This window comes from Amia ocellicauda, chromosome 5, assembly GCF_036373705.1.
Source record: "Amia ocellicauda isolate fAmiCal2 chromosome 5, fAmiCal2.hap1, whole genome shotgun sequence".
In the NCBI taxonomy this organism is placed as follows: Eukaryota; Metazoa; Chordata; class Actinopteri; order Amiiformes; family Amiidae; genus Amia; species Amia ocellicauda.
In genome coordinates, this window is record NC_089854.1 from 38219319 (window position 1) to 38239167 (window position 19849).

At 41.0% G+C, this 19849-nt stretch overlaps 1 protein-coding gene across 2 annotated transcripts in view; it reads right to left on the bottom strand.

Moving 5' to 3' along the window:
- tasor2 (transcription activation suppressor family member 2) overlaps positions 1-10148 on the bottom strand; it is a 34889-nt gene extending 24741 nt beyond the window's left edge. Inside the window, exons 1-4 of one of the 2 annotated variants that reach the window (XM_066705118.1) lie at positions 9521-10148; positions 6334-6482; positions 6152-6247; positions 5990-6062 (exon numbers count right to left, since the gene is read on the bottom strand). In XM_066705118.1, coding sequence (XP_066561215.1) covers positions 5990-6062; positions 6152-6247; positions 6334-6482; positions 9521-9686 — 484 coding nt within the window. In that variant the 5' untranslated portion in view covers positions 9687-10148. The remainder of the gene's footprint in view (positions 1-5989; positions 6063-6151; positions 6248-6333; positions 6483-9520) is intronic. The other variant, XM_066705119.1, reaches the window with a different exon arrangement.
- Positions 10149-19849: the final 9701 nt, after the last annotated feature.

Genomic DNA, 19849 nt, shown 5'->3' on the forward strand with positions numbered 1-19849 from the left:
ACCAAATGTTTTACATCAGAGAATGCTTCAGCTTTCGTGGGATACCAAACACTTGGCAAACAACACAACAGTGAAGAGTACACATGGGATTAAAGAGAAGCACATGATTTGGTGCCGTTTTAAGGGTACCAGAGGGGTTTGTCAGCTTAAGGCGTTACATTTTGTTAAACAAAATGATTCCATGATGTTTTTTTTATCTCCAATTGTTTATTTGTTCTATGCATTAATTTCAGAGTACACTGAGACATTAAACTGTCTAAATTTCAATTAAAAACTGTTCTAAAACTTTTGACCGGTAGTGTATTTTGTTCGCTACAAGTCAGTTTGGATGGAAACACACCTTGGCTTGTAAAATGTTCATATACTTTTTTGTGAAATTACGAATTGTCACACAAAACATGTTCGAAACCTAGCTAATGACAGAAAAGGAAGAAGAACACAAACACATTAATATAATTAAGCTGCATACACAATCAGCTCTTGCCATTTATTTTTGTATTAACTGGAACTCAAACACACAGGTATGTGTCCAAAAGTAGACCGGCAGTCTGTATGTTGAGTGTGGTTTGGAAATGTGGAAAAGTAAACAGTTCAGGTAAGTAGATTATATAAAACTAGCTAGATAGTCTAATACATTTTCGTTGCAGCTGTAATTGCAAAATATTCCTTTATAAACAAATAGTCACAACATTTAGTTAATTTGAAATTGTGACAAAAAAGTTGTTACAATATCAGGAAACAATAATAATACAAGACAGAAGATGCATGAGAGTTGACAGGTCTGATTATTGCTGCTGTTATTATGCCATTTCAATACGTCTTATAATAGGAAGGTATTTTTACATAGCCTAATGTTCATTTAACAAAGTTGTTGTGTTAGATAAGTATTTTTAAATAAAGTTCAGAACTTTCGGTACACATTTAATGTATGTCACATTTTGAATTGGGGGGGTGATTATTTGAATAGTCGCGGACAACAGCTGTGGAATTAAGTCACAATATTTGTCATGCACATTCCTATTTTGAACCATTTTAACCACATTCACATAGCTAGTGAATAGATAATTACCTCAAACGATGTTGTAAGGCCCGCTCTTATCTCATGCTCAAAGAGAAGAGAAACACTTACTATTAGACTGACTAGCTGCAAGTGAGAGGTGTTTTTCTGAAGCAACAGTGCAAAACACAAAGCAATCTTTTATGTTTATTTTGAGAGTACAAATATTTCAGCTTCATTCTGAAACTGTCACCACAGTTTAGTTAATTAATGGGAACCACTGTGTGTGTGTATATATATACACAGTACTGTGCAAAAGTTTTAGGCAGGTGTGAAAAAATGCTGTAACATAAGAATGCTTTCAAAAATAGACATGTTAATAGATTATATTTATCAATTAACTAAATGCAAAGTGAGTGAACAGAAGACAAGACCTGTTTACATAATCTTCTGTGGGGACCATAGCCTTGTACTGCGTTTGTAACTCAGTTTTAAGGCTTAAATAAGTGCTGCCTTCTTTTCTCTAGATGTAATACATCACCTTTATCACACACACAAAAACTTGGAAAAAACGCGTTGTCCAAAAACAAACTTAAGAAAAACAAATCTGCTGATCCAACAGGGGCAGGTTACAGTGCAGGCGGCACAGCACAGCTGCATTTGTTTTTAAGAAATGTATTTAAAAAAAATAATAATAATAATATGTATTTTAAATGTATTGCAAGACAAATCACAGCCAAAACACAATGTAGGATTTGAAACAGTTTCATAAATATCATGTATAGTTTCAGTTTTATCCAACATTGTCTGAGAGATGCGTTTTTCATTCATTTTCTTTAGATGTTTTATTGTGATCTGAGCTTGTCATTTGGAAACAATTTTTGCATGCTGATATCCAGTCAACGTCTTCAGCGAACATTTTCTTTATTTTAATTGCTATTGTGAATTGTGAAAAGCAATTTAACTTTTCAGTAAAAATGCACATTTATGCCATAGTATACAGTAATCTTCAGTCATGACAAAAATAAACAATCAAAACCATGGATACTCAATTGTAGCACAGCTTTCAAAAACACGTTCTTTTGGTTATGAGGGTGTTAGTAAAACATGTTTATTGGTTTATGAGCCCTGTGTTTCTCAGTGGGTGTTTGAGAATCACTGTGGAATCTGTGTAAGCTTCCAGCGCAAACTAAAGCACCATAACTATGTCAAAAAATTATGGATTATAATTATAAAGACTGTAAAACCAAAGAAACAGGTATTTAGTTAATGTTTAAACTCTGAGGAAGGTTTGTATGGCAATTTGAAAAATGAGTAAACAAAGGCAATAAAGGAAAGAACAAGTGAAAACAGATGCATGAGTATTTGACAAGTTTCAAAATGTTTTAGCTTTTGACTTTGCAAACAAGGTTTTGATTATGTTAACCATACAATTTCTGCTTGAAAACTATTTGAGTTGAGAGCTAAATTTAAGATCACACCTGCTAACCTCCAGGCTTCGAGGGCTGCAGATCTATATGTTGGTTTTTTGTACCCCATGGCTGCGTTACAGCAGATCTCATATCATAGCTGCATCAAAATAACACCATCTTTAACTGTTACTGACTTAACAAACCTGAAAATTTCAAAGAGATGAATTTGCCTTTTCTCAATCTCAATTATAATAATTCCATTTAAATTTAGATTATACTTGTAGACCATTCTGATCTTGTCTTATACCTTAATAGTTTTCAATATAATGTGTGGATTCATTATTGTAGTGGGTTTGTTACCCTTGCAATGTGTATAGGTAGAATATGTATATAATTATTATAATAATACTATAACTTTTCCATTAACTAATTTTGGTAAAACTGAACAACACCATTACCCTTGACCTGGACCAGTTATTAAGAAAATAAACAGTGAAGTCAAATGGGCGACACTGTACCCCCCAGATTGAATATAGATCTGAACAACTTGAGCCTATAACTTATTGGCAAGGTTGCAAGGAAAGGGTTACTAGCCACAGAGAACCAGTGCTGTTTTAATTTCACTTTCACTTGTTTAAGGAAATAAGAAGAGAAAGCTTGACAGAACGAGCAGCCGGTAAGTGTCTTCTTGTTTCTTAAAATTAAATTAAATCAAGGTTACACGCACCTTTAGCTAGAGAGTAAATGTCAACATACAGAAAATGATTAAAAAGATTGATCTAAGTTAGTGAAAAGAACTGTAAATAATAGTACAATCCATGCTCCTTCAATCATTCACAGTATTAAATTCATCCAAAGTGTGATAATCTGTGGTGAAAGGTACACAGGGGTCATTATTTGATCATATTATTCTATAATTTGTTGGTAATATTCTTAAAAGCCTTTGTAACTGGTGATTATGTTTTCAGTTTATTTTCACAGTGGCAAAAAATATTGAAATTGAAAATGTTTCACTTTCACTTTGGTACGTGTAGAAAGAAGGAAAAGGATTATCCAACGATAAACATCTCTACAAAAATCCAAGATTTCCACAAAAGCTTGTTTCCCACACTGCTGTGTGTTACACAAAACTAGGAATTGTCATTATACAAGCATGTTAATGTGGGGGATAAAAACAGAAAGAACAGGTGTAAATATGTACTGTACTGTATACTATTAATGTGATATTAAGGTTTACATGACAGGGTTTTCACAATTTTATGCTTTTCGGTAGATATTAGTAAGGACTCTGCATATGTTTAAACAGTCAATTTTACATGTCAATGAAAGAGTAAATATACAGGTTTTCCTCAATGGGATCTACAGTAGTAAAACAAGATACAGCAGTTTGGCAACTACAGAGACCTGCAGTTTTTTTGCACTGCAGGGACAGAAGTGGAAAATTCCACTGTGCTGGGTGGTGCTTGCCAGGTATGTCACACGTGTCTGGTAAAATATCGTGTTTTTTTTTTTTTTTGTTTTTTTTTACAATACGCATACATGATCTTTTTGAGTATCCCTATTCAATAATGTGTGCAACACGCCAATACAAATTCAAAGCATTCTCGTAGCCACACTGATTTCGCAATACTCCCAGCCCATCTCTATCAGCAATTTATCTTGGGTGGCCGAATGGGAGCAGAATAATTTACATAATACAGTGCTGGAGCCATTTAGCATACCCTGCCCCAGGTAAATCATAGCAAAACAGAACTGTAAAGAATGATAGAAAAAAGGCTATGATGTAAGAATTGCATCTGAGATTGATGAAGGTCATTTAAATCAATTAATTCATTAATAATCAATAAAATCTTATCAGCAGATTGTCTTGCATGCAAATAGGGTGGGAGAATCAAGTTGTATTGCACTGGCTGTAATCTATGAATGTGATGATTAATATCCTGCTGACAGAAAGGGGTATCGGAGTTTAAAATGGCAGTTGAACAGAAGAGGGGGATGTAATCTCTGAATGTTCACAGATATAGTGTTGGCTTTATATGTCACCTGACAGGAAACGGTCAGGTTATCACATTTCACTGTTCAATTGTATTCTGCAGTGAGAAAGTGAGTAAAAGAAACATTCACTCAACAAAGTGGATAGCCATTGGATGAGTCCAAAAAAACCCAAGGGAGTAATTAAGCAAAACTACACATTTCACACACGTTCCTCTCAGATTTCGATCAGCCAAACATTTCAGGTTTAACCTGTAGTGGATGTCCAAGATGCACCACGTAGTGACCCTAGTCATTCCTGACATTAGGTCACTGTATGACATAGAAGTAAAGCAATGCAATGAAACAATGATGAACAGGCTACAGTCACCCAGATCTCCAAACAAAGTTATCTGTATCCCACTGACCAGACATAAACAAGCTCAGTTATGACTGCAATAGAGAAAGTTAAGGCTACCTCACGGTCACGTGCCATTTTGTCTGAGTCAAGGGACATTACACAATTCCAATGCACTCTTGCCATTTCTTCATGAGCAACAGCTGCAGAACACCTCCCTTTCTCATTATGCTCTTTAATACAAGTCCTTGTTCTATCAGCAGTGGAAAACTTTGTGCTGGGTGGTCTTCCTGCTCCTAGAAGTCACCATAGCTTCAACTTTTCTGCTTCTGGGCCTTACATTCTCTTGGTCTTGTTTCTATCTTTAAGATGCATACGTTTAGATTACACCTATAGACTAATCCCCCTTTTATCTTCATTTTATTCACTATAGAGTAGATTTGTTTTTATATGGTGAAGCTGCTATCCTTAATAAGTGATTGTTAAACTCTGTAGGTGGCCTTAGATTATGGTGTCTACAGAATAATGTATTTCTATTGAAAATTACTTGTATTTGTACACTGTGGCTTGGACCTGCTACAGTGTGGCGCTGACTACTCCACAGCCTCCTGCACATGGTTTACTGAAGATTTACTGAAGATTAAGGGAAAATTAAGCCTTGTTTACACTAGCAGTTTGAAATGACTCAAATCCTATTTATGACTCATATCTCACTCCAATCTGATTCACTTTTTGTAGTCTGAACAGACATAAGCCACACAGAGTCAGATATTTCATGCCACATTTCAAACAAGGTGATTTAAATCAGATTAAAATATAATTCCTGCCCATGCAACTTGAGTCTGAACAGTCAAATTTGATTTATGTGCCCTGAAGTCAGTCTGAAGTGCTTTTTCCATCACTCTATGTCACACAGTAATGACATCACTTCTTGTTCGGTGAATGTGTTCCTGACCGCAACATTGCTCTAAATGCCACTGCTGGCCCCTTGAGCTATTCCATGGACATAAAGTGAGCACCTTACAGTTAATACAGCTATGATAATATTTAGGATCACCAAATTTAGGAATATTTTTTATATTGTGAAATTCTTTGTACATCTATAGTTAATACAGATATTGAAAGTAATTAACTGAACACCTTACATATTACTCTAGCCCTAAACCATTCCAAAATGTAACCCTAATTTCATTACTTAACGGTTTGATTGCAAAAGAAACTACAATGGGTAACATGAAATCATGTTCTTACCTTTTGAAGGATCACCCAGTGTAGAGCATGTACTATGTCCAACTTGTAAACCGGTTTCAGAGAGCAGTTTTGCCTTCAAAAAGGGACAAAATAATGGAACTTTATCAAAGACTAATGAACAAAAAACTGCTTAAGGAATTGCAATCTGCTGAACTGTTTTACCTTATCTTCACTGTCACACAGGAGGAAACCAAAGGATTCTTCCAGTTCTTCATCCTTATATCCTCTATCCTTCTTTTCTCTACAGCTGGTGTGGTACTGTAAAAAAAAATGAAAGTGCAAATCTTGTAGATTTGTTTCCTCTTTTTTCTATATGATTAACTAATTCAGTTGGGGACAGTTACCTTTTCCAGAAGGCCTTTGTTTTTTATGAGATATGAAGTGCTGTATCTGAAACACCTTACAGACTCTGGGTACATGTACGAATTTTGAAGTAAAGGAAGAATCTTCTCTTCAAAGGCACCTGTCCCAGGCAGTACACATTCCAAGAGACCTAGAAGGGGGAGGAAATAAAATTACTTTAACCCACAGTATATCTGCATTACACCACAGATGCTCACCATAAGTGCATCAGAACCTATGACCAGGATAAAAATATTCACTTGATGTCTCATCAGCTTTAAACATGACTCGAGATGACTCTCAGCAGTCATCTGTACAAGAATCAATTTTGTGAGTCTGTTTTCCTGATATTCAACGCCTTATCCTACCAATTATAACCTATAAGTTTCAGTTACTCTCCTTTCCTTTTAACAGATAATCCTGATTAGTCTGTAACATAAATTTAATAAAAAGCTGATGACTGTTAGCCTTCACAAAGCTTTGCCTTTGTGCAATTAGTTGCACTTTGTAGAAGTGTACATCGCATCTAATGTGTCGAACTTTTGAAAATTATAATATAAAAATACTATCAAATATAAAGTCAAAATGACTTCTGCAATAGGTTATGGAAGTTAACACTATCAAAGTTTAGAATTTTCTTCAATAAAGTGTTCTCAACCTTCAAAGATCAAATTTACCCCATTTTTGCACAGTGAAAATGACCTTATTGATTGCGCAATATTGGATACGTTTTTAAGCTGATACAGACCACTATTCTCCTACTCTGTATCATATCAAATGATACACTTGACAATCAGATTTTTGACAGATTTCGCAGTAAATTTAAGACAAGGATCTCCTCATTCAAAACATCATGTAATAGAAATAACAAAATTATTGCTTCGGAAAGTTTATCACAGATATATTGTTTTCATATTTACCATAATAAGGAATTTGTACCAGTTCTGGTCTATCACATTGTACCAATATCCAGTCTGACCAATGGACTAAACAGGAAATAAACTAATGAAGTTCTGTCTAGTTCTTTACGAATAGGATAATTCCAAAAGCAACCAATACAAAAGGGTATTTTTTTTTTTTTTTTTTATTGACCAACTTCGAATTTGATGACGTTTTGAACAAACATTTGCCTTTGGCATAATTGGTTCCTGTATAAATTAGACTGGAATGACTTCCTATTCAAGAGATGCAACTATGCATCCTTTTTCAGTAACCACTGCATCCAGTTCAGGACATGGTGAGCTGGAGTCTAGAGACAAGGCACAAGGCAGGGTACAGGCCATCGCAGGGCAACTCCAACTCGCAACTTCTGTTGCCAGACCCAGCAGTGGACAATCTAAGTAGCATCTAACATTTCTCAAAAAAGTAAGATACAGCCGCTGAGGAATTGTGTTTTGACAATTTTTTGCATCTATGCTGGAGAAGAGCATCTCTTGATTCTTGTGGACTCCTGCACATGTTCTGTAAAATCTACAGATGACGGTTTATAAAATTATATATATATATATATATATATATATATATAAATAATATTATATATATAGCATCTGGTCCTTTGACTTTGGGTATCCATAAAATACATACAATTTCAAAATTATGATGTCCCTATATTGAGTAGCCTAATCATTCTTTGAATAATCATAAGCAGATAATTGATTTCTACTGGTTCCTACCAAAATCCCATTAACCAACCATGTCAGTTCACGTGAACAACTTCTTGAGCAATGCTTGGCTGAGATGAGATGTTGCCAAAATTACAGTATTCTTCAGAAAAACAGATATTTGTGGACTCAACAGCTGCTATAATGCCACTCAATGTAATTAAGATTAGCAGTTTGTTTTAATGGACATTGTTTACATCTGATTTGCTACTTACAAGTCAAATGCAAAAGCAGCTTCTCTAAAAACAACTTAATTACAAATTTTGGATCCATGTAACCTAGGCCAAGTCTATGAGGTTACTAGGCCTCCTCTGTTTTTGACCAACTCTAGGGACTTACTATTCTTTAGCCATGTGCAAAGATTTATATTTTAAAAACTATGACATTTTAAATGCTATTTTACATGTTTGCAAAGGTTTTGAAAATGTTGTATGCTTCAACAACATAGTGTAATCACACTCTCTGTCTGCTTCAAGAGGAAACCATAGGCGAGAAGATTCAGACAAAAGATTATCAAAAACAAATTGATGGCACAATCATTACTTTCATGAAGGCAACTTGTTTGTAGATTATATATTTTTTCAATATATAATGACAAATTATCATAACTTCAAATACAAACAAGAAACCAGATCTACCAACATGTAATGTTGTAAGATGAGACAGAAAAAAGCAAAAAGATTGAATCTACCATAAATTTGCATTGGATTGCAGATATGGCGCTACAAACTCTCAAAACTGAGTTAAGGAAAGTCTATAGTAAGTGGAGCTGTGTTAACAAAGCGTGTTACTTGAATGTTTACATTTTGTATTAAACATGCCAGCAGTTTAAATAAGATTTCAAAATGAAAATGGTAAATTGGCATGAACTGGTAATCTTAATGTAATACAATTACGAAATTAAGTTATAATTTAAATAAAAATTTGGTAGAAAAGGTATCTGGTAGATTTGGAGGACATTTCATTAATTTCCTCAACAGAAAATATAACCGGATCATTTGGTAGCATTATACTATATACCTTTTAATAATAATAATAATAATCATTATATTACCATCGCTTCAATTTCAGAACCTATTTCTCTGATATATTTCTTGTAATTTAGATTAATTCTGGCTGTGTGTTTAAGGTCATTAACATTTTTGAAAACGTCTTCCTGATTGGATTGCATTACAATAATACTATGCCTTTAAGGTGAAGTTACTACTAGTAACACACGCATACACAACGTAATATTCATACATAAATCCACACACACTATATGGGGCACTACAACTTATGTTGCAAGCGGTATAGAAACTGAGAGCTGGTCCATTACTATACAAGGGCTCTATTCTGCTGGCTCCTATATCAGACAAATGCCACATTTAAACGTGAAGTCGTGTCCTTTCCCTTTTCAATGGCAACTTTTAGAATTACGTAGGGCATGTTTCCACAGTGTCATATAATGCTATTCAACGAAAAATAATAATATCTGTCCTCCTGGTATACGTTACTTTTAAGAAAAGCAGGTAGGCCACTATCTCACCTGCTTTAGATGGCAATATGTCGTTATTCTCATTTCCCATCGTCCTAAACTTCGTTTTATTAATCAAGCAGTGAGTCCTTTCCTTTTTTTCCTCTTGAAAAACGACATTGGTGAGTTCGTTCGCCCTTTGTTTCAAGCAACATTCCGCATCGTTGGTGCCAGTCATAACACTGAGAAAATAAAGTTATTATTTCATCGCATTAGTATTTATGAGGGTGGGGGGGACACTTTGTCCTCCTTCTTTAATCTCTCACTGTGGTCTGAAATTCTCCCCTCAAAGTATGGTGCAACCAGGAAGAGCCTCGGAAAAAGTCGTCAACCCTCCAGCTAGGCTTCATAAACCTGTGTCCCATTTTCAGATGCGTTTCGTTTCTCAGTCACAAATCGCCCGGCATGTGTTTTCGGCGCTGGCAGGCGTGAATCCGTGGCCCCGAGAGGAAGTCGCGCTGCTCCGACGCGAAAAAGAAACAGAAAGTTCGCCTCCGCATCCATTTTGTGCGCCGCTGGCGGGGCTGCATTTCCTGAGACACAGGATGTGCGCCGAGCAGCCCGTCGGCACAACACTGTGACCCGGCCCCGGCGGCGCAAACGCTTCGGTCACGCAGTTTGTGACTTGACGTAATGGGTTGGTATTTAGATTATGCGTGAGCGAAATACGTTTCGTAATAATAATGGTAAACGATAGTACTCGTACTAATCATTTTAATTACCCCACATTTAAAAGGTGCTCTTCATCGTTGCATGTAGTGTATCAATCACTAACACCGAATGAAATACTATAGGTATCGCCATTTCTGCTACCACTGTATCTGGAGGGGGAGCTGGATGTATCCTGAATTTCAAGATGTCCAAAACAACATGTCTTTTCTCAGATGACCATTTGGGAAACGCTTTTTCGATTCACATTTGAACGGAGGGTGTATAATCCAATTTAGCTGATGACAATACGGGTTTGCATTTTGAATGAACTGTTTTAATTGTGGAGTGTGCCTCCTGCATAATGATTTCATAATGAAAAATGAACATATTATGCACACATTATAATGTATATAGGCTACATGTAAAGAATACATACTCAAGTCAACAGCTGGCAAACTAGCGGTATTTTCATCTGATTATCCAGCCCTACCAGCCAACTTCCTTGCGGCAATATTTCCTGTTTAACCAACGCATAGCCTATGCAATCTATAGCGGTTACTGCTTTTTTTTTAACTAAACTGTATTTACATGCACATGGGATCCCTTTATAGCCGTCATAAATACGCCGATAATATAGTCTCAATTCATATTGATTTATTTAACTGTTGTTGTTGTTATATAAACACTCATAACCGTCGGTTTCATATGCTGATAAAACGATGTATTTAAAGGAAAACATATGCAAGCACAACTGAGGTCTAAACAGATCTGTAGTAACCAGATCTTCCTAATCTTGTATAGGTATCTAAAACGACGACAGCAGGAACACACTTAACATGTCAGATTATGCCATGTATTCATCATAGTTCAAAATAAAATTTAAAAAATCCAATTTAAAAGAGATAAAACACATATTTTTCCTAGACTTTGAATGATTATAAATCCACTTTAAATGCCATTTATTTTTGGTTTAATGGCCATGCCACTATTCGGTTGGAATACCTACAATACTGTGTATATTTATAAGTAGGCCTATTGACATTTAATTTAGCTATTTGGACGTAAAGTAACAGAATAGCATATACTTCTCAGTTAAACAAGAAGGCTTACATTAAATAAGAATCAAATCCATATAATGAATTAAGTGTTGTTTTTAAAAATCCAAAAGTCTCCCAAAATAACTCTAATGTACATAGTTAAACTTACTGTGACAGCGGCCGCCGGTGGAAGGCAGTGCCAGCGGCCACATCGCCGCCCGTTTACCTGCGGATTTTCGTCTTAGCCGAAGCGGTGCATTGTGGGTTCCAGTGGATATTTTTTCCCTATCTAATTGAAAACCTACTTCATTTAATATTCAAAGCTTTCTATTAATAATAATAATAATAATAATAATAATAATAATAATAATAATAATAACACAATGCACCTAGATTGTATTAGATACACCCCTCCTTAACATATAGGCGTTATTTCAACGAGCTATGATTTCACATAAGTTGTCGGCTTAATAAATATTCATGAGCAAACAAATAGTGGCAAGATCCTCGACCTAGGAGGCGTGGTTTATTCGGGATAGGGAAGTGACAGATTAATTGATTAATTGGTGGGAATTCAATTTATTATATTTATGTAAACACAATCAATACAAATAAGACTATTCCATTTTCCATCGGATGATATTTTCTAAATTTTACTAAATAAAATACACACAATACAGAAAACCTCCCGTATATTTGAAATTGTGATGGAGTAGGCCTATCCCTTGATTGTAAAGCTAAATTAACCAACAGAATTAAGATTATTAGAAATGTAAAAGGGTTTAAATAAATATTGTACTGACCTGTTATGAAGGAGGATAAGATCAAGCCAAAATACAAAGGGTAAATTTAAAACAAAATAACCTTGTAACTTTTCAGTCTTTGGTTTGGGTTGAGCAAGGGCATGGGAGCTGCCATGTTTCTTTGGGAATGCTGGGAGGTTACAGGGGCCATCTTGCTGCTGGGCAATATTGTGTTTCTCCTTATCATAATGCTGGTAATAGGGGACAGCACGAAAAGGTCTGGCTCATTTTAAATCTGTAAGTGGATATTGGAAATAAATAACTGAATTATTTGTATTGGTAATTCAACTAATTGTTATATATATATATATTATATTATATATATAAACGAATTGTATTTTTGTTTTGTGTTTAACACATTTATTTTTGTTACATTGGTTTGTTCTAGGGGAGGGGCCATATAGACCTAGGGTATATAACCAGATGGTGGAGGAGTTAGTGGGTGGGGGTGCTGTAGTGGAGGTCACTTAATAGAGTGTGCATATGCATTTCTGTGGTGTTAGATATCCTGCTATGGGAGTTTTTACTTTTCTTGTTTGTTGATTCTTTTCCAAACTGAGCTTTGTTTTGAAATCTCCTGATTCTTTTTGCCAGTTATTTTACAAATTACATCAAGTAAATCATATTTTTTGGAAATCATATGTTACTGTCTATGACTGTTCATGTATTTTTCAACATCTGACCCTGGGTCCACCAACAGTAATTGCTGATTTTATCCATTTAATATAAATTATAATGATAATAATAGCCCACATCCTCTCCTATTTTGGAGTTACCACCAACCTCTGCCACAAACAAAACAAATACAATTGTTTTTAAAAGAGAAGACATGGAATATGAAATGAAGCAGGTTTTTTATTAATTAGATATGGAGAAAGCACAACCGGATCTCCTTGCATTCCCATAAAAAAGGGGTTTTCAAACCGGTCCTGGAGTACCTCCTGCCCTACTGCTTTTTGTTCTAGTCTTAATTACTTAATTTAATGGTATATTGCTTTGTTAGGTAAATTAAGGATTCAATTAATCAATTAAAACCTTGGTTGGAACAAAAACCAACAGGGCAGGGGGTACTCCATGACCGGTTTGAAAATCACTGCCATAATGCATCGTCTCAAAGACGGAGGATCTTTGCTATACTTGAGTGTGTTCCCTTGTGTGTTCACCCTGGATGAGCAGGTAAGCATCAATCACAACCTTCCTCCCCTTTCTCTATGTCTATGAATGTGATTTGATTTAGTTTACAGCTTGTAGCTCTTGTAAGAGTGGTGACTGAATAAAGCATTTCCTGTTTGAACCATGAGTTCAGTGTGTTTGTCTGAGTAAGCCATAGTTTCAGACTGTGGTGTTAGAGTGGGATACATAGACCAATTGTGCCAAGGGATGATGAACCTGTGAGACAGAGGGGAAGGAAGGAAGTGCAGTGGATATCTTCGGGAGTGACGCCTTGATGCTGCGGCAAGGAGCCAAACCAGAAAACAGGACACAGACAGCAAACATCCCTCCTGGAGCCTCATGGAGGAAGATGCCGCTGCCACTGGACATGAAACCACCACCTCCCATGGAAAAACAGTGAGCCAGGGGAAGCAGCCACACAGGACTGGTCAATTTAGCAGTAGATATTGAAGATCCTGACCTTCCTGCTGAAGCCCATGCAGAGATTGCACTTCATGTGTTCCTGCAGACCCAGCTTGTGGCTAATAATACTGGTGGGGCAGTCCTTGAATTGATAACAATGCCCACTTTTGGCATAATGATAATGATATGAAAATTAAATGGAATTCAGACAAGAGGAGAGTCACCTGTCACCACTTAGGGGCCAGGGATGAGAAAGAGTGGCTCTGGAGGAAGTGGAGTGGACAGGAGGCAGAGTTAGTCTTCTGGCATGGGAAGACCGCAGTGGTCTGGAGGGGATGTATGGAGAGACGAGTGTCAGAAGGTAACTTGGTGCACTGTGGTCGAGACAGCGGTAGGTGAGGGTCAATGTCTTGAACTGAATGTGTGCCGGTATCGGGAGCCAGTGGAGGGAGCGGAGTAGTGGAGTAGTGTGTGTGAAATGGGGCAGAGAGAATACCAGACGAGCCGCAGATTTTAACTCTGAAATATCGACACTTCTCTAATTTGATTGATTGTACAGAAACTGGGTAATATTTACTACTAAGTAATTTATGATGTATTGATATGGATAATGAGTTTATTATTATTTACTTTTTGTCAGACACCCTTATCCGGGGTGACTTGCAAAACATAAGAATACATAGTGCAAAAATAAATTACAGTTCAACACATAAAGCAATTTACAAATTCCAATTTACATGCTTTTATAGGAAATATATGGTAAACAATACAAGTTCTAGATCCTACATAGTAAAATCTAGTAAGTGCAGGCATCATTAAGAGCTAAGGGAAGGGAGGCATAGGGGAAATCAAAATAACCAATACAAGTACTGGTAATGCAAGCAAGGGGTATGTCAAAGCATTTCAATGAATCAGTGCAATTTTACAGGATAATAAACTACTAGATTACAAGTAGAGTCTGAACAGAAGTAATCACTGGAAGGAGGTCAGAGACTGTCTTGACTTCAGTGGGAAGGTCGTTCCACTACTTAGGGGCCAGGAATGAAAAGAAGCAGGCTCTGGAGGAAGGGGAGTGGAGAGGAGGCGACAAGGTTAGTCTTCTGGCACAGGAAGACTGCACTGATCTGGAGGGGATGTATGGCAAGATGAGGGACTGAAGGTAGCATGGTGCAGTCTGGTCCAGACAATGGAAGGAATCGGTAGGTGCGTGTCTGAGTGGTGATGTGCTGAGTGTAGGATTGGGGGTGACTCTAAGGTTCTTGGCGGAAGAAGAGGGAGAGAGTGTCATAGATTCCAAGGGGATTGAGATGGAGAGGTCAGCAGAAGGTGAGAAGGAGTGGGGAAAAAAGAGGAGATCCCATTTGGAGAGGTTGAGCTTGAGGTGGTGTGAGTGCATACAGGCGGAGATAGCAGACAAACAGGAAGAGATGCCAGAGGGGATGAGAGGGTCAGAGGAGGGAAAAGACAAGAAGATCTGGGCATCATCAGTGTAGAAATGGTAGGAGAAACCATGGGATGCAATGAGGGGGCCCATGGGGAGCGAGTGTAGAGCGAGAAAAGGAGGGGTCTCAGGACAGAGCATTGGGGTACGCCTGTGAGCAGAGGTTGAGGTGTGGATGACGAACCTCGCCATGTCACTTGGGTGGTCCGGTCCTCCGGTCGGAGGAGAACCAGGCTAGAGCAGATCCAGAGATTCCAAGGTCAACGAGGTAGGAGAGGAGGATGGAGTGATTGATGATGCTTCATCCGTCAAGGAGGATGAGAACTGAGGAGAGGGAGGCCACCCAAGCACAACTGAAGGAGTCAGTGACCGCCAGGAGAGCAGTCTCTGTGGAGTGAGCTGTGCGGAAGCCGGATTGCAGAGGATCAAGAAGTGAGTAATGGGAAAGAAATGCAGAGAGCTGATGGTGGACAGCTCGCTCAAGGGTCTTGAGGAAGGGGAGTAGGGAGACAGGGTGGTAGTTCTGAGGAGAGGTAGGGTCTAGGGTTGGTTTCTAGAGTAGTGGGATGACAGCAGCTTGTTTAAAAGCAGAGGGGAAGAGAGAGGAGAAGGTCGAGTAGAGTTTGCAGGGGTTATTGATAGAGGATTCAAAGAGTGATCGGAAGTAAGACTTCTTGGCTGAGGTGAGTGAGGAGGAGAATGTGGACAGTAGAGAGCAGTAGAGGTAGAGGGCAGCTGAGAGTTTGGACCTCTTCCACTTCTGTTCAGTGGCGCACAGAGTGGATCGTGTTGAGCGGAGGACAGAAGGAGGCGAGTGGACCAGGAGGGCGGTAAAGAACTAGAGGGAAGAGGTGAGAGGGAAAGGTGAGTTCTACTGCATGGAATTAAAAGCTGTTACTCACAATAGAGGAGAGAAGGGGAAAGCAGGAGCCCCGTCCCTCCTCCCCGCCCAGTAAGACCAGGGGAGTGGGACAGGATGAACAGAGAGGATAGGGCAGCAGGGGTGGTTGAGTTCTCAGGGGAGATCCATGTCTCGGTGAGAGCCAGGAAATCCAGAGAGAGATGGGAAACACAAGTGGAGATGAAGTCGGAAACTGAGTGGCAGTTCCACAGACCTCCAGAGAGTGCAAAGGAGGGGAGGGAGGAGGAGGGGAGAGGCAGTGAAATGGGGTTAGAGGGATTAGGGAGGCAATGGCAAGCAGGTGCATGCCGAGAGGAAGGAGAGAGCAGGACTGGAATCAGAGAGACTGTCATGGCTGCCTGTGCGGCGTCTCCTCACTGGAGTCCCACAGCTAGAGTCCCTGCCCTTTGGAATTGTAGCACTGACTGCTGGCGCAGAGGTCCTGGGGGCTGTTAAATACTCCACCTGTAACTAATTAGGAGGGTACACACCTGTGTTGTGTTGAATGACACAAGTCTGTCAGGATGTCGCAAGTCCCTCCCAGTCAGGAATGCTAATCAGGAAGGTCGTCTGGCCGAGCGACCCCTGAAGAGTAATGGCTGTCTTTCTTTTTCAGGGAACTGGGGTTATGATAATAACCTATCGTTCCCTATCAAATCGAAAGATAGCCATTACCTAATGGGAAGACTATACCAGAGCTGATGTGAGTTTTGACACCTGACTAAGCCTAAACCCACAATGACAAGGAGAGCAGAGCCTCACGGCGCCTGAGGGCTAGCAGTTTGAAATACCTGGGAGCCCAAGCTTAGGCGCAGCCTTTCTGCCACGTTGAGGCGGTAGAACCTTGTGAAGGTCTGTTCACCGGACCAGGTCGCAGCATTGCATAGATCTTGCAGTGTAGCACCTTGAAAAAGAGCCCATGATGTGGCTTGTCCCCTCGTTGAGTGCACCGAGATGTGTTCAGGCATGGGAACATTAGCAGTCTCATAGGTGAGCTGGATCGCTTCCACCACCCAGTGCGCCAGTCGCTGTTTTGAAACCGCCTTCCCACTGGTGGTGGAACCGTAGCAAACAAACCGCTGGTCGGATTGGGGCTCTGCACAGTCCTCCTCATATAGCACCTCAAAGCCCAGACATGGCAGTGTGTGTGTAGTATGCAGTCCTCATCTGATTCGTGTGGAGGGGGATTTAAAGACTCCAGGACAACAGGCTGGTTTATTGTGGAAAGCCGACACAACCTTGGGCAGGAAGGCCGGGTTCGTCCTGAGAGTAACTCTGTCGTTGCTTCCTGAGAAGATCCACAGACAAGGCGTGACTTTCACTAATTCTCCTTGCCTGATCATCTGTGCCAGCGTTGCAAACCACCATTGTTTCGGCCAACGGGGGGGCAATCATTAGAACTCAAGCTTCTTCCTGGCGAATCCTCTCCAATGTCAGTGGAAGAAGTGGCAGTGGGGGGAAGGCATACAGCAGTTCCTGCGGCCATGGGTGAGCAAAGCCGTCCACGCCCAGGGGTCCGCCTCCCTTCTCCAGGGAGAACCACAGCGGACAGTGTGTCTTTGCCTGTGTAGCAAAGAGGTCGACTCAAGCTCGTCCCAGCCTCTTCCAGATCTGCTCCACCACCTGAGGATTCAGTCTCCACTCCGAGCTGTCTGGACCTCCCCTGGAGAGAATGTCCGCCGCTGTATTGGACACGGCCGGCAGGTGAATTGCCCATATAGAGCGGAGATTGTCTTGTGACCACAGGAGAAGTCTGCACGCCACACGATGTGGTCTGAGGGAGTGTAGGCCCCCATGGTGGTTGATATAAGCCACCACCGACGTGTTGTCCGTCTGAACCAGGACGTGTTTGTCTGCCAGACCATGGCAAAAGTGGCGCAGCCGCACCGCTTACGTTCCTGTACATGGGGAGAATATTCGAGGTGGCCACCAAAATTTTTTGAAATTTGACTAGCTGGAGAGTCGATGCCCTTCTGAATGATGCCAGGCATTTTTCCAACGACTCGATTCTGTCTCTGGACAGGTAGGCAAGCATTTTTTGAGAGTCCAGCTTCAATCCCAAGAAGCCCACCATCTGTGCAGGATTGAGGGAGCTTTTCTCTATTTGCGCCGGGAGGATGGGGACATGGAAGTAAGCGTCTCTAAGGTCTATCAACGTGAACCAGTCACCCGGCCAGACGGACTGTAGGATACGCTACACCGTCAATATGCGGAAGTGTCTTTTCTTCAGAAACATGTTGAGGCCCCTCAGAACGAGAATGGGCCAAAAGCCTCTGTCCTTCTTTGGCACCAGGAAGTACCCTGAGTAGAAGCCTGCTCCAGAGTCTTTGTTGGCCACTAGTCGTATCGCTCGTTTCTCCCGCATCACAGCGATCTCCTGAGAGAGAGCTTGAGCCCTTTCGGGACATCCGACATCATCGTTCGCACCCAGGAGTTGCAGACTTGCCATTGGTGGAGTCTGGTCGGTCTGTTGAGGGGGGTGGGGGTGGTGATGGCGGCCGCGTCCCTTCAGAGACGATCCTGCGACTTCAATGGGGGCTGTCAGGCATCTGTCTTGCCCTTTGGCTTCCAGCTGGAGAACCTGTTTTTCCCCCTCGGCTGCGGTTGGCTTCTGCAGCGCTGTTCAGGCTGCGAGCCACTCGACTGTTGTGGCCTGGGTTGAGGTCTCCCCTGCCTCGACCACAGCTTGACGGGTTGCTGGGATCCCCATAGGCACTGCTGTGGCTGCCGTCTAGCCTGTTGGAGCTCAGCATATTTGGCCGCTGTCTCCTTTGCCTTCGCCGACCGCTCAATAGAGAGTTCCACCGTCTCTCCAAACATCTGACGCGGGGTGATGGAAGCATCGAGGAGGACGGACTTGTGCCTGGAGCTTCGCCTGCATCAGCCACAGATGACGTCTGGCTGCAATCATAGATGCAAGGGATCTTCCCATGGCCTTCTCCCCTTCCAGCAGCAAGTCAGACATATAGGCGTTATCTAGCTCCATCTCCTCCACACCTGCCATAGACTGGCGCTCCCTCAGCCATCCTGTCAGGTAACCATGTACAGGATCAATATGGCCTGTGCATTATTGGCCCGGACCGCTGAAGTTTCTGCCGCATACACCTTCTTCAGCATAGTATCTGTTGTCCTGAACTGAGGGAGATGGGAAACATCCTCTTCCGCTGGAAGTCGCACCGCCATAGAGTGCAGCATCTGTTGCTGGGAGTCCAGACTGTGCAACAGTTCCCCCAGTTTTAATCAGAGAAGCAATCCCATGCGCTTCCTGTCTCCTGCACCTTGGAGGAGTTCGCATCTGGCAGATCTGGAGTGAGAGCACCTCGGTCTTGGGGACCTTCATCTGGGCGATCGCGCTCTCCTCCCAGGGGAGCACCTGCGAGGAGGCGGAGAGGGCGAGACAGACTGCACCCTCGCCGGTGAAGCTCTGGAGGAAGACGAGTGCCACCTCCTTGGAGAGACATTCGCCGGGGGTCCGTGCAGAGCTGAACCCACAGAAGAGCGGCAGGCGGAGCTTCCGCTGCGGCGGCTGGCCGATGGGGAGTTCCTGGCCCTCTTAGGGCGCATGGCCTCCGTAAATGCTGCGCAGTGAATGCAACCCCTTTCTCCCGTCAGTGCATTCTAGGCATGCTCCTTACCCAGTCAGCGCACACATAAGCTTGCCCTGGCACCCAGAACAATGGTGGAAAGCCCCCTTTGGCTTCATCTCGGTTAACAGATCCGTGTCTGTACCCTTCGGTCAGACTCTCTAAATAGGTCGACAGCTCTTCTGGCAGATGGACTTCGCCAAACTCCTCAGCTCTGATACTGTCCCCCTCGATGTTTAAGTTGAGGTTGTCGACGTCAAGGTCTGAAAGGTCGACACGGGCGTCCAGAGGTTAGGAGCAGGTTGTGTTATCGAGAGGTCGATGGGACACGCAGGTCGGTGACATCGGT